Source organism: Cryptomeria japonica, chromosome 8, assembly GCF_030272615.1.
Source record: "Cryptomeria japonica chromosome 8, Sugi_1.0, whole genome shotgun sequence".
NCBI lineage: Eukaryota > Viridiplantae > Streptophyta > Pinopsida > Cupressales > Cupressaceae > Cryptomeria > Cryptomeria japonica.
In genome coordinates this window covers 149,041,506-149,057,632 of record NC_081412.1, presented here as the reverse complement: position 1 = coordinate 149,057,632, position 16,127 = coordinate 149,041,506, and the positions used below count along the sequence as shown (strand labels likewise).

Sequence of the window (16,127 nt, the reverse complement as noted above, 5' to 3'; positions counted from 1 at the left end):
CTAGAGGATACTGGCAAAGGTGGTGAATTTAGCTCTACACCCGCGAATTTACATTTGCTTGAAATTTTCTAAAGCCTTTTCATCAAATTCATTTGTAAAGACCTTGTGACTTCAGCATGCCACGTGAACATATATTTCTCTACATTGGTTCACATATTTTGAGTTTGTCTCTACATTGTGCACGATTGTTTACCAGACAATTTCCAACAATAATATCTTATAAAAGTTTTGTCACCGATATGCTTTGATGCATATCCATTTTGTGGAGATCTTGTAGTCATTACATTTGATTAGAGGACATCTTTCTGAGGTGTGATGTTAGATAGTTCATGCTTTTTCTGCCAGGGTAGTTGCAACCACAATATATGAATACACTCCTCTATCTTTTCAACTTCAATGGATGTCTACTTTGTTCCAAAACACCCATTTTACATAGGCATTGATGATGTTGGAAAAGGTTATGGAAATCGGTTTTACATGTTCCAATTGTATTAGCTTGAAAGTTTCTCAAGCTTTTTAAACAAAACTATTTTGTGCATGTCCTTGCAATTATGAGACAACATCTCTTATGAACTTTCTGTCAAACACTTCAAACACGTTTGTACTGATTCCATAGGCCGGTTCAACAAATCGATATTGTGCATATTCCACAATTGTAGCATCTATGAGACCATTTTTCTCTAAAGCATTATGTGAAACAGGTTCAAGTAGTTGTGTGTGTTTGTACGCCTTCCATGCCTTGCATGTCTACCTTATTTGGTCAAAATCTCTTTCACATTGTGAAGGCACTCAGCTGGATGCATTTGCTGAAGATTTGTAAAGCCTTGATCAATAAATACGTTTTGTGCAAATCACACAGTCACCACTTTCAATCAAATCTCTTTAAGGAATTCTGTCAAACAATTCATCTGTCTCGTGGATGCCTCCAGTCTATATCTTGCGCATTTGCTCAAACAGTTCAAATGCTTTGTCGATGCTTCCACATTTTGTGTACATGTTTACTACACACTCAAGTGCGTTCCATCAGATGACCTTCCTTTGAAGCATTTTGTCAAGCAATTCACGTGCCCTATTTGTGATACCACATTTTTATTCATATCCACAACAACATTTTCAACTATATTACTCAGCCCATATTCATATATATACCAAGAAAACATATGCACACATCCATCGCAGGTGCAAATGGTAGTTTAGTAATAATATTTTGGGTGCCTTTGAGATAGCTGTTGTCATTTTTCTAACACCCTTGGTTCATTAGTGAGAATCGATTAGAGATATGTCCTATGGACTAGCGCTACCCCAGCCGATCAAGTAAAAAACAATGGAATCATGAAATGTGAAGTGTTGTCTTGCTGGGAGGCAAACTTTGGAAACACAAGTTTCCCAAGTCTTCCAAACCTCGAAAACCCAAGTTTCTCAAGCCTTCCAACTCCTTAAACCCAAGTTTCCCAAGTCTTTGAAATTCCGAAAACCAAGTTTCCCAAGTCTTCCAAACTCTGAATTTCCCAAGTTCCTAAGCCTTTTCCTTGTCAGAACCCTGAAATCCTGAAGCTCCCAAGTTCCTAAGCCTTTTCCTCCCTGGATCCTGAAAATCCCTAGTTCCTAAGCCTTTTCCTCCCCGGAACCCCGAAATCTTGAAATTCCCAAGTTCCTAAGCCTTTTCCTTCTTGGAACCCCATAACCTCGGAATCCTAAAATTCCCAAGTTCCTAAGCCTTTTCCTCCCTGGAACCCTAGAATCTCGAAATTCCCAAGTTCCTAAGCCTTTTCCTTGCCGGAATCTGGGAATCCCGAAATTCCCAAGTTCTAAGTCCCTTTTCTTTCCAAACTTCGGAAACCCAAGTTTCCCAAGTCTTCCAACTTCCGACGACTTGCAAAACTTCCAGATGACGTGATCAACACTCAAAGCTCTTAATGCTCCACCAACTCTTGCGACTTGTCTACTTTCTTCCATGGAGCTATAGGGGCGCATTTAATGATTTTTGCAGGATTGCCATCAAGTGGAGTACATTGCCATGCTTATTTATGGTTACTTGATGGCCTTCATGTCAGACCTGCATGCTCTGACTTTGGAATGTTAGGCAATCCACCTTTTAGAAGTCCTTTTCTTCTTGGGATTGCCTTGTCAAGGTATGGCCAGGTTGCTTGCATGTACACCATGTCAGGTCTGTACACTTCCCTGCCTTCCTTGACTGACATTCCTCTACACACACAAGGGTCAAGGCTTCTCTTCCTTGACCAATGGTCTCTCCTCTGTGACCAATTTTCTATATAAAGGTTGTTAAGCCTCATTGTAAAGGGTTCTCTCCTTGCTGGCTTGAGTTATTCTTTGCTCTTTCACTTCTCTTGAAGACTTGTATTTATCTTATATTTCTGCAACTGTAAGTTTGGACATTGGCCTTATAATGAATTGAAATTATCATTCTTGCCTTCCTTTAACAACATAATCCACAAAGATCAACGTAAGTACACAGCTATATTTTATTTGCACCGCACACACCATATATATATATATATATCATAGGTATCGCCCGCACAACATATAACTCCCTCGATCATCAACTCTAAAGCCCCCGATTGGAGGAGTAAAATACCCGTCCAAGAAAGGTGAAAGGTCATGACCCCAATCGGGGAGACACATCATAGCAAGAGGGTGGGACTTATACAACAACCCAATAGAAAATAATCTTTAATCATCCGTGTTAAGGAAAAAATAGAAATTATAATTACACGTTGAAAACTAGCACACAATATTAAATAAAAAGAATCACATATGTAAGACAGCGATATCTCCTACTGCTACAATAACATCAATACTCCCTCTTAGCTGGGGAGATATCTTTCCAAATATCCATGTCATGGAGTCTCTCAACATGACACTCACAATGGCTACACCCAATTGTGGAAGAAAGTTCATCACGGAATCACCCAACGTGATATCGTCATGGAGTCACTCAACATGACGTCCACCATGGCTACTCCCATGTGTGGAAAAACACACATACAAAGAATTCATCACGGAGTCTCTCAATGTGATGTTGTCATGGAGTCTCTCAACATGACATCCACCATGGCTACTCCCAGAGGGTGGAAAGAACCATATCTTTGTCTTAGAGATGGACAAGGGCTTTCACCTCAAATTTCTCCGTCTCAGAGAAAAATGCATTAACAAGGGCTATCACCTCAAATTTCTCTGTCTCAGAGAAAAAATGCATTAACAAGGTCTTTCACCTCAAATTTCTCCGTCTGAGAGAAAAATGCATTAACAACAGATAACACAAATTACTAATGCTAAGCCTCCCTCTCAGCAAGGGCTTCAAGTACTAGTATCAACCTCCTGACCTTCTTGTCCAAGGTTGCCTCTGTTGGTTTGTTAGACTCCCTTTGAATATTAATTCCTCCTCTTCGAAGAAACTGATCGACTTTAGAATAAGAAACCTTCTGTTTTAACTTTAGAGCTTGGCTCCTTTTGAGATGTCCCCATGGCAATTTCCATAGTAGAAGCAAGTTGTGTAGGTCTTAATTTGCAATCTCGAGCAAAGTGACCATACTTGTCACACCTGAAACACTGAATGTGAGAGAAATCCTTCTTGTTCTTCGGATTTGGGGCAAAATCTAATTCTTTGTCTCTATTCCTTTTTCTTCTTTTGCCTCTTTCTCTAGAAGTATGTGTAGCAAGAACTTGATTTTCTACATTATTATGGTTTCACCCAATTCCTCTTGCTGCTAACCTGGACTCTTCTTGAATACAATCAGCTCGAAGACAATCAAACTTGGGCAACTTAGATCTCCCACTGATGCTTTGGATGAAGGGCTCCCAAGATTGGGGAAGACCATTTAGTGCCAATTTAACAAGATCTTTTTCTGCAATTATGTCCCCAATAGTGCTTAATTGATCTCTCAAATCAGAAATCTTCATAAAGAATGAGATGATTGAATCTTCTTTATCTATTTTTACATGGTGAAGTTGTTGTCTCAAAGCAAGGGCTCTGCTGGTGTTGTTGATCTCATACAAGCCTTTTTGAGTATCAAACATTTATTTAGCTGACTTCGAATTGGAGATAATCGGTACTAGGTGATTCATCATAGAGTCTATCAAGATCTTCCTAGCTTTCGTGCCATTCTTCTTCCATTGTCTTTTCTCAGTCTCGTCGAAAGGCTTGGGCACTTCTTTCTCCACAAACTCGAGAATATCGTTTTCTTCTAATGCAATTAGAACTCTAAACTTCCAAGAGGTGAAGTTAGAGGCACCATCAAGTCTATCTTCGACCTTGAGTCCGTTCACCATTCTCGATGCTAAGATAGATGTCCTAAGGAGAAAAGAAGAGTATTTTGGTGTTTAACTAATTCTGATCATGATCTTTTCTTAAGCCTGCTCTGATACCATGTTAATTTTGGGATCATAATTAAAATTGTAGAGGTGCAGAGCAATATCTCTAATATTACTGTTCTAATTCAGAATTACAACTGAAATATCCAAAGTTACCTTGAGTTTTTGGGACGGGGACGGCAGGGGATGCGTTTCTGGGACGGTAAATTTTTTTGCCAAATTTGGGGACGGCGGGGGATGGCAAAGGGGACGACTATATAAAATATAGGAAAAATTTAAAATATATAGGAAAATTTCAAAATTCTAAATGTTCATATGAAAACATGGATAAAGCATGCATACATACATTATATTCATATGAAAACAATAAAACATGGATATAGCATGTGTATGATACTATGAAAAGTTGAAAACATTTTAGAATGTAAATTCTGAACATACAACATCGTTAATACTCAATAGACAATATGCAATTATGCATTCATAAATCAGAATTTTAATTCATTCACATTGTCAGTATGCATATCAATAGACTCGGAGGTTGAATTTTCCCTACTTCTATCGACACAGTTTCCCCCCATATTTTTCAACGGGGGTTTGGGGGCAGCGCCCCCAAGGTGGGGTCAAGGGGCAGCGCCCCGCGAGGCCAAAAAAACTTTTAATAAAGGCGTTGGGTGTTATTTTTCTATTGACTCGCCGAGTTTGGCGATTTTCTAATCTCTGTGTCAAAATGCCTAAAGGCTACACTGCTGCCATATAGTTTCATTGTCAAAATTATGAACTAAATTAATAAATTTAAAATTTAATTAATGTTATCTTTTAATTTTTTTAATCTTTAATAACAATTTGAATTAATAAGGGGCCGATATTAGAAAATTTAAATAAAAAATTGAAAATACAACTTTTTAAATTTTTTTAATATTTTTTAAGGGCCTTAGATATGGGGGACGTCTGGCCGTCTCCGGGACGGATTGGGGACGTCCCAGCCGTCCCCAGCCGTCCCCGGGACATACTGACGTCCCCCAGAGCTAGGGCAGGCATCCCCCCGTTTCGGGGATTTCCCCTCAAAATACAGGGCAATTTGGGGACGGGGGGAAACGTCCCCTGGCCATCCCCAAGTCCCCGAAACGTCCCCGGGACGGGGACGGGGGTTTTCAGGTCGGGGACGCGTCCCCGGGTAACTCCGGAGATATCTGAATATATTGATTGTGCTTACAACAGACATATATATAACTGACTTCACACGTATAACCACAACATAACATTCATCGACTATCGTACGTAGATGAACAGAATATAACTCCTTACAGATAATATGAATGTGCACAACAATATCTTCACGGACAATACACGTATATATATACAGCAGAATCTTTGACAGGTATTACACGAATATACACAGCATAATCCACAGAGATCAACATAAGTACACAGCTATATTTTATATGCACTGCACACAGCATATATATATCATAGGTATCGCACGTACAGCATATGACTCCCCCGATCATCAACTCTAAAGCCCCCGATTGAAGGAGTAAAATACCCGTCCAAGAAAGGTGAAAGGTCATGACCCCAATCGGGGTGACACATCATAGCAAGGGGGTGCGACTTATACAACAGCCCGATAGAAAACAATCTTTAATCATCCTTCAAGGAAAAAATAGAAATTATAATTACACGTTGAAAACTAACACACAGTATTAAATAAAAAGAATCACATATGTAAGACAGCGATATCTCCTGCTGCTACAATAACATCAACAACAAGAATAGCCACTGTGGGCATGAGGATCAAATGATCGAAACATGTACATCTCTTTTTTCTTTAAGAACAAAGCTTGCAATAGTAGGATGCGTTCCAGAGTGCTTCATTAACTTAAAGTTTGGGAGCTTCCTTGCGCAATCGTATTTTGTGTGCATTCTGCATTCGTAGCATTCGATGAAACTATATTTCTATGAAGCATTTTGTCAAATGGCTCACATGGGCCTTATGTATGTTGAAACGTATTGATTATGCGCCCTTGGTAGTAATAAAACTGTCATATTTTTCAATTATCATGCTACGATGGGTGTCCATATGCTGTTATGTGGCTCCTGTTTTGCGCAGATGTGAGGATGTTGGGAAAACACCTGCCATTAACCTTTTCTTGGGAGCATTCTAAACCTGTTCAATAAATCCATTTTGTGTCCATCCTGCAACCAAAAATCATCATCAAGCTTTCCTTTCAACACGAGCGCGAGAATAATGGCGAGCATTTGTAGAAGACTCTGGCTTTCCAACTCTTTTGAAGGTTCTTGAAAAACAGTTACAAGTTCTTGAAAAAGAGGTTTAAAAGTTAGATTCTTGGAGTACAGAGCGCGAAAGTTATAAATTTTGACTTTCAAGCACAAAAGTTAGGATTTTGGAACATGGAGTGCAAAAGTTAGAAATTTTAACTTTCAAGCGTGAAAGTTAGAATTTTCAACTCTCAAGTGCAAAAGTTAGGAGTTTTGACTTTTAGATGTGAAAGTTAGGATTTTGGGACATTGGACACAAAAGTTAGGATTTTCAACTTTCATACGCGAAAGTTAGGATTTTGGCTTGGGTCTTCCAGAGATAGATATTAAAACTTTTTATGATATTACCTTGCATGCAAAAAGTTTTAATTTTGAACGTTTCAAAATCAGGGCAACACTGTTAACATATGCATCATTGTTTCCCTTAATGCTGTCCCTATTTATAATCAACCCCAAACACACTGATTGCTGTTATATATATATGTTCCTCCATCGCCTTCAGTTTGATACAGTCCTTGTTGTTAATTGATATTGTTGCTGCTCAAAACTACGTCAGCTTTTATGATTAACAAATACCATCGTATCGCTGATTGTAGTAATAAATCGCTGCTCCTAAATAGTCATTTGTGTATATATCATCATTTGTATTAATGCAGGATGAGATTGATGTTTGGGCATGATCTGAGTTATAGAAAATTGTGAAGTCCTGAAACAAGACAATTTTCTCTCATTAGAGATGATGCGAGTATGGATGTCATGGCGGGGACATGACAAGGTGACATCTGTACGGCATTCTGTGCAACTAGTGGTAGCATGTCCTGTTTTCTTTGCCAATTGCCATCTGAAGCAAGAAATGCCACCAAAGATATCTTTCAAACACTAGTTGCATTTAACCTTCATCGTACCCAAAACAGCCGTGCAGTGTTTCCGTGCAGAGTCTTTTTGACGTGGCATTATGATCAAATCCGCAAAAGCATTTTAATTCAGTCTTTCATGGTTGGAACTTGGAGCTACATCATCAAATGATTTTATAGTTTAGTTAGACATCAAAAGGCACAAGAAAGTTTTAAAGCATGAATACTTTTTTGGCTAAAAACTGCAAACTTCAGTTTAATTCTCTAAATATGTGTAAAATTTTGTTCAAACCTCTACAAGCCCCAAAATAGATCAAATTTGGCTACTGGAGCTGTATTTAGTTTAGGTAATCAGTCAAGAAGTTCAGCCCATATCATATACCAGTTTAAAATTAGATGAAGTGTAGGCACACAATCACATTAATAATCAGCTACTTTTAAAAACTAACAAAAGTACACATGTAATAAGAAACTATTAAAGGTTATACATTTGGGAAGATAAATGTGGAGTTACATCTATGTTACATTGAGGTCTATTGTTAATTTGTTTTGTTGAAAGATTTGTGCTCGGAAAGACCTATAAGCTAAGCATAGAGGATATTTAGTGACAACCTTTTGGAGTATCATTGTGCATAGGAGATGACCAAGGTAAGCGACCAATTTAGTTTATTTATCCTATAAAGATCTCCTAAGTATATATAGTTTATTTGGCCCAAATAAGTTGCAGCTACTCCCTAATACATAATGACATTTTGTTTTCTTTATAAACAATTATGATTTCAAACATATGTCAAAACCGTAAGATCTCAGTCAAAACAACAGTTTTTGGTTATGAAACAACAGAGACTTTGGTTGAGAAAATGTAGTATAGAACAGTAGGGTTTCAATTTCTCTTCTACATGTATTAAGTTCCCTTGCAGATCTCTCAAGAAATATGACAGTTGACTGATTTTTCTGCCTGACGTGACAGTTCTCATTAAATATATAATATATTCCTCACTCAGAAGATTGAAAGCATACAATTGATCTGGCTGAGATAATTGTTAATATGTATTATTAAACAGTGAAAATTACCTACATTTGTTCATGTTAAATTAAGGCACTTACTATCTTCTATACACTGTATTTCAGGATGAAAAGAAAGAAAAATATATAGTTCTCTAGTGTTGGTTCGTAAATGTGTTGATGTCACCCTCTTAAAAATTCATTTCCAGGGCAAGTTGAACATCTAATTTAGGATTACAAAATTCCTTTTATCCATTTATCATGAACATATCCTATACTTGTCTAAAATATCAAAGTTTGGATGTGCACAAAAGTGTTGCAGAGTAAAAATATAATATATAACAGTATGAAGAGATATTTGAACAGGGAAATAGCATAAGGAAGGGAATGCAGGACATGGAAATGCGGGAGAGAGGAATGCAGGTACATCTGCATAATACATAGCAGTGAGAACAATGAATTGTAGCATTTTGGGGCCATGCATGCTACCAATATTTCAGTTTAAGTGCTAGGATAATCATCTTCAGTTCTTGCCAACTTATAGGCATGACTATATACAATTTGGAGCCAAAATATATGCTATATAAACCCCTATAACTCAACTGCACTCCACTTAAACTTTCATGTAAGTGTTCTTGTCCAAAACATTAAACCTAGCTCCATTCACATTGTGGCTTACCTCACAGTACTTACACTTGTATTGTAGAAATATCCAGTAATGCCCAAGGCATTCAGAACTGTCATTTCGAACTGGGAAACAGCACGAGGAAGAAAATGTAGGGCAAAGGGATGCAGGTCATTTGCATAAAACTTAGCGACTAGAAGTGACCTGAGGGGCCAAGACCCACAAAAAAATCAGCACCAGATTCAATAGCTCATTTGAATCTCAACAAAGAAAATTATCTAATAGGTGTATAATCTCCTACTATAATAGGTGCAAAATCTGAATGTGCCATTGAAACTTCTCAGAGAAAGAATGAAAGCAGGTAAAAAGCATACAAAAAAACTAAACTTAAATTGCCTACCTGCTGTAGCACTAGGCCTGTCGAGTCGAGTTGTTCCCGCAAGTCTACAACTTCTTTATTGCTTCCCTTCAACTTGTTTAATGCTTCCCTTCAAATTATTCACGTCTCGTGTGCAAGATGTTGCTAGAAAATGTCGCGCAGTCAATAGTAATAGGTTTTTGCTACGTTTTTAGGGTTTTGAGGATGGACAGTTCACAGGGGAAATAGTTGCACCATTCTTGACAATTTAATCACGATTTTTGATGCAATTTAAACACTTTTTTTCAGATTAAATCTGCAAAAAATTTTTGACTGCGGGTCAACGATTTCTGCCGATTTTAAGGGAAAAACTTGGCAGTTTGGATGATTTTAAAAAAAGGCAATTTTGTTGATTTTTACACAATTTATGCTCCTATTGTTCAAATCATTACCCACAGTGAAGGGAGGAAGTAGGACGGAAGGCTGTAAGTAGAAGTAAGGACAAAGAATGCATTTATGTTTGGTATGCAGAACAAAATGGACACTCCCATCCATTTGAGGTGTTCACAGAGGCAAATGGCGTTGTTGGGGAGGATAACACATAAAAGAATGCAGTGTGTATTCAAAACAAAGAGCGGGCTGATAATCTATACAATTCAGTGGATCATTGGAGACGAGTTTCTGTTGACAAGTCAAAGATTTAGAGTTAATTTAGACAGGTTCTATGTTTATGTCAATGCTTTTGGATTTGGGTAAGGGCTATGGTGGAGGCGTTAGTCAAAAGACAATTCTTGGGTGGGCTGTTAGAGGTATTGGATCTGCCAGGTATGGCAATTAGTTTCTATTTCTTGAGGATTTCCTTAGGCTTCAGTCTAGAATTGTAACTGTTGAGTGGTATCCTTTCATCTTCACTCACAAACCAACATTGACTCTTCAGAGGAAGAAGAAAGTGACAAAAGGGTTTGAGTTCTTCAAAAATGGTTTGGCTTGGTGGTTGCGGAGGATGTGGGTTGGACGAATGATTTCATTCAATAGATAGAGAAATGACAAGTAAGAGATGAGGTGCTGTTAATAGTTCTCTTTCTGTATTGGGGAAATAGTCTATAGTTAGTTTTTTAGGTTGTAGAAAATACTAGCTCTCTGTTTATATAGCCTAAAACAAAATTTTGTTTGAAAGCTGGATATAATATGTTTATGTAACATGTATGTAACAAAGTCTGAGTAAAACAACAGATAAAGATGGATGATGTAAGACTCAAATCTATATTTTTTGATAAATATATATGGGAGCAACCCCCATGGTTGTAGTTTACCTATCAAAAAGAACTTTTTATTTTATTTTATTTTAGTTTTAGACTTTAATATTTAAAATATACTTTTTTAATTTTAGTGTGTTTAAAAACACTTTTATTTTAATAAAGTTATTTGAGTTGCCCTTTAAATAAAAAATTACCAGGTCCAGATTAAAATAATATTAAAATTTATTTTCCTTGCTTTTCCATTTAACCTACGTGAAATGAAAATAGTCTAGAGGTTTCTTCGTGGTGCCTATTTTGAGAAACGGACATGACATTTTCCTACTTTAAATATTGCTGTTTGTGTCTAATGACCAAAAGGCAAAAACAATGATCTAGTTCTCTTTTCAGGAGAAGTGCTGATGAGAACATATCTTGCATGAATCAATGAGAGCTTTCAATTTTTTTTCATGTGTTATTCCGGTCAATATGGCTTAGAGGGAATTAAATGAGGATATAATGCTTAAGTCATTACTCTATTAAGCTAACCTTGGCTTAGCCACTAATGAGAAAGTGAGATTCACACAACCATTTGAGAGCTAAGATACATTATGAAAAATAAAATGTTCAAATTTCAACATAATTCTAGAAGATCCAAGCTAGATGAGAGCTTGCTAACATTTAAGTTCAGAAATAAGCATTACAATGGTCATGGAGGAACCTTGTTCATATGTAACAGATGCCAATTAAGAGGGAACCATATATTGAATCTTGTGGGCCTCAAGATTGATTGATTAAGTTGCCAGATACATAAAAAAGGGGACTATTAAAGTAGGCCACAATCCCTTTCATGAACTCCCCAAACTGACCAAATTCTTAAAGGAAGCTGCTGCGATGGTTGATGGAGTTCGTAATATACAAACTCAACTATTCTCTATTAGAATCCAATATCTTCATTAATGAGCACTCACAGAAAATTTTAGACCTCTTCTTAAGGAATTTGATGATCAAAATACCTTGAAGAACACATATATTCCACACTTAAGAAGACACATGCAGATAGATTAAGAGGAATGTCTGGATAAATATTAAAAGCAGTATGCAAGTTCTGTTCTAAAAAAATGAGAACCACTTAATTTTAGAATATTTTATTGCCTACCAGTAATATAGATTGCAATGTAAAGGATATTTTTCTTTTGCTTGATCAGAACCCTTGTAAGATAGCATGTAATCAATGCGAATATCTTGTAAATCCTAAAATTTCAGATATGATTGGATGGAATGTTTAATAGAAAATGTAAGATATTCATATTTAGGTAGTGGAAATTGAGGGAAGTAAAAGGAAAATCAGACATGAGATTTAATTTATTCAGTTGTTGAATGAATAGGAGGAAAACAGACAAATGCCTCTGCCCTTTGAACTAGGACTCTTATACTTTCAAAATCCTTTTATTGAAGGTTTCAGAGGCCATAATACTAACATGGAAGTGTACAATGCCTAAGTGGACCAGACCTTTGATGCCATCCATCAATTTTGCATCTGCAGAATTATTGTGGTGGTCGATTGCTTGAGCTCAAGTTTGTGAGGAGCATTTTCTGTCATCATCATTTAAGTTTGAGTCTAATTTTCTGTCATCGTATCAAGTTTTTGTTTTCTAGAATCACACTGTGAACCGGATTATGACCTATGCATTGGTTTCTGGACTCAAGTGTGCTATATCTTGGAGTTCTTATTGCCTTGAGTATGCTGACTATTGAAAACATTTTCTTGCATGCTTCTAGTCTATAATTAGGGGCTTGATTATTATATATGTCAATACTGATTGCTTGAGAGCAGTGAATGAAGAGCATATTTGATAAATATGCAACTTAAATTTGTTTTGGCTATGCTAGTCATTTCAATAATATCTTTGTTTTCCTTTAGAAAACATTAATTAATCTCTATAATTAGTTATAATCCCTACAATGGTGTAACAGTGAAATAGAGAGGACATGCTACAAAACTGGCTTTCATCCAAGATGTTCTCAAGTTAGCATTTTGTGGAGAAGTGTTTTCTCACAATTTATGCTTGACATCTTAGGATATATTGTTATAAAATTCAATAATATCTGAAGGTATACTCCTTGTAAGAGAAATGTAGCTGATACCCGAATTGAGCAATTTAAATTTTAAGTTTGATAAGAGGGAAAATCTACCCTTTTTGAAAGATCGCTGGATTGGTTCAGGCTACTGAGGAGCATTCTCTGTCTCCATTGTCCAGTTTCTAGCTGGTTTGGTGTCATTTAATGGACTTTTGCAATGTAAACTAAATTTCCTTATATATTTTGGTTCTTTCATTCAATAATTCTGTATCTTGGTGTCTTTAATGTACCGAGTTTCTTAGCCATCGGAACAATCTGCTAAATGCCAGTAGCTTAGAAATAGTGGCCTTGTTATTAGTTAATGATTTTGAGATAGATGATGAATACTGAATTGCTTGAAGACAATGAGTGATTAGCATCCTTGAAAAATATGCAATATAATTTTGTTTTGGCTTTGGTATTCATTTGAAATATATTTATTTTCCTTTTGAAAAAATACATAATCTCTGTTGTTTGGATCCCTTGCCTGTTGCAAGAATGCGGACATGATACAAAATTGGCTTGATTCAAACTGCTCTAGAAAAAGCATTAAATAGACAAGCTTCTTCTCACAATTTGTTCACCTTACCTGTGGATTTCTAACATAGTTTCTGATAGGTGTCAATAATAATGGTCTCAAGATATATTCTAGGTGATTGAATATTCTTTGCTAGCTTGATGAGAGGAAACATCTATCCTGCTTGATAAATCGATCTTTAGCAAAGGAGTCAAATTTCCATATCCATGTTGCTAATATTTCCCTTTCCATGTATTTACTTGTTTTACTGGCTCTTGTCCAGGAAGTTACAAATGGAAATGCCATGCTGGTGAAGGATCCTGGGAAGTTAATCGTTCATGGTGTTTTTTGGTTAAACAGAGTTTACATTGCACAGGTATTCGTACAATGATGGTTTGAAACTTTTTACCTTGGGTACAAATCTTTACCAGGGATAGGTTTTTTGTGTACTTTTCATCTCACCCTGTCATTCAGTGGGGAAATTAAATTTGTGATGACATTGAGATATTATCTGCTCCCTTATTACAAACATTGTGTGTGTATGTCTTTTAATCATATGTTTCACAGGGGCTTATATGGCTATTAGAGATTTTTATGAGACACTTGGAGTCCGTAGAGATGCCAGCCAAGATGAAATCAAGAATGCTTTTCGGGATGTAAGTAGTCTGCACATTAACTTTCCACTTTCTGATATAGCAACAAGGGACTTACAATTTCAAAATCTGACCCTTACTCTTTCCAAATGAATTCAAACATTCAAACAAGCATATAAATCATTGCAACACACATGGAAAATGCCTATGCAAGATAAACTAAGATATAAAACACTTAGAAATAAACTTATGGGTTTAGACCAAGGGATCTTGAATTGAATTCGTTTTAGATCATTGGTTGCATTGGTTTAACGCAGTGATGTCTAAGTAACCCACATGGGGTAAGATGGTACACACATATTCATGTTGTTATCTCCATGACTAACTAGCGTTGGCTTATCTTACACACTCAATGCACAGATTGAAAACATATCATGCAAATATGTAGCTAAAACAACAGTTTAATAAACCAAGGCCCTGTTGTGACGTTTTCACACATCGCCCCATTGCAAATGGGGACCCATGTTTTTTTGCTTTTTAGGGTTTGTTCTTTAGGTTTTTTTAGGGTTTTGTTAGCTAGCCTTTGCATTTTGAACGTCGCCCAGGGGATCACATGGATAAGCAAGTCCGGCTTGAGTAAGGTCCTGATCCTGAAATTTGGCTAAGTCTGGAATGTCCTGATCCTGAATTTGACTAAGTCTGGAAACTGAAAAAAACCTCCAAAAACTAGATTTTGCAATATAACTCCTGGAGGTCTGAAACCACTCTCAAACATCCTGAAAGTATATATGGAATATAACTTAAAGTATAACTCTTATACTTAAATGTTATATTCCATCAAATTTATCCTGATAGAGAGTTCGAAAAGTCAAATTTCGCTCGTGTCCTTCTCCAAGGGTCCAGAACGAAAAGCGCTCCTGTCCCTCTCCAAGGGACCAAGGCGAATCGCTCGTGTCCCTCACCAAGGGTCCAGAGCGAAAATGCTTAGTTGAGCCATTCCTGACCTTGTTTGGACGAATCGAGACATCAAAGGCATGGTGAAGGACGAAATGAGCATGATAGAGCATCCAGACTTGATCAAAAACAATGAAATGATGAAGTTTTTGCCTAGAGGGTCAAATTCGCTCCTGTCCCTCACTGAAGGACCAGAGCGAAATTCTTCACAAGGTACGATCTGGGCAAAGATCAAGCAAGTTTTATGTTTGAAGGCAAGAAAGGAGGTGAATTGAACCCATTGAAGACAAATTGAAGATTATCAAACGTCAACAAGGGACCTAAATGCTCAAGTTCGCTCCTGTCCCTCAGGAAGGGACCAGAGCGATTTTTGTCTTAGATGATTTTCTTGCCAAGTTTGAAAGGGTCTCAAGGCATGGATGAGTGAAAAGGTACATTACGAGACCATTGAAGATAAATTTTGAAGGAGATAAGATGAAATGAAGCCTACAGGACCAATATCGCTCCTGTCCCTCTCCAAGGGACCAGGGCGATATGATGATTATATTGCCGTTCCTCCAAATTCAAGACACTCCAAGACAAAGAACAAGGTGGCAAGGACGTTTCGAGGTGTTTCAATCAAGCATAAAGCATCAAAGGTCGCCAACATTGAAGGATTTGCACTAAAATACTCAAGTTCGCTCCTGTCCCTCTCCAAGGGACCAGGGCGATATTTGCCAAGACACATGTTATCCTTCAAAGATCATAGCAAAACAAATTGCACAAGGTCTAAAACGCCATTTGGAAGGCAAGGAACGAAGAGTTAGAATAAAAAACGATGAATTTCAAGCTAGAAGACATGGATCGCTCCTGTCCCTCTCCAAGGGACCAGGGCGATATCACATCTTAAAGACATTCCTTCGCACAAACAAGTCAATCAAACTTGAAGGACCCAGCTAAAATGCCGATTTGAACGTAAGGATCAAGATTTTGGACGTCAAAAATGCAAGGATCAAGGCCAAATTGATGGATCGCTCCTGTCCCTCAGTCAGGGACCAGGGCGATGAGGTACGTATTATTTCATTTTCAAAAACTTGGCGCTCAAACACATTTCTTTAAATTTATTTTAAATGCTAGCAAAATCAATATTTATTTAAAAATGGCATTTAAATATTGCGCTTGGTATCAATTAATTATTTTGCCTTGTAAAAAAATCGAAATTTATTAATTAAAAATGAAAGGCATTTAATAATTAATTAATTAATTAATTAAAA

General features: G+C 37.0%; 1 protein-coding gene across 3 annotated transcripts in view; it reads left to right on the top strand.

Annotated features, from left to right (window-relative positions):
* LOC131031554 (chaperone protein dnaJ 1, mitochondrial) overlaps nucleotides 1-16,127 on the top strand; it is a 216,897-nt gene that overhangs the window by 21,292 nt on the left and 179,478 nt on the right. For all 3 annotated transcript variants that reach the window (XR_009103056.2, XM_057962694.2, XM_057962695.2), the window contains exons 3-4: nucleotides 13,611-13,703; nucleotides 13,895-13,983. Coding sequence is in view for 2 of the 3 variants with exons in the window: in XM_057962694.2 (XP_057818677.2) it covers nucleotides 13,611-13,703; nucleotides 13,895-13,983 (182 nt within the window). In the remaining variant the exon portion in view is untranslated. The remainder of the gene's footprint in view (nucleotides 1-13,610; nucleotides 13,704-13,894; nucleotides 13,984-16,127) is intronic.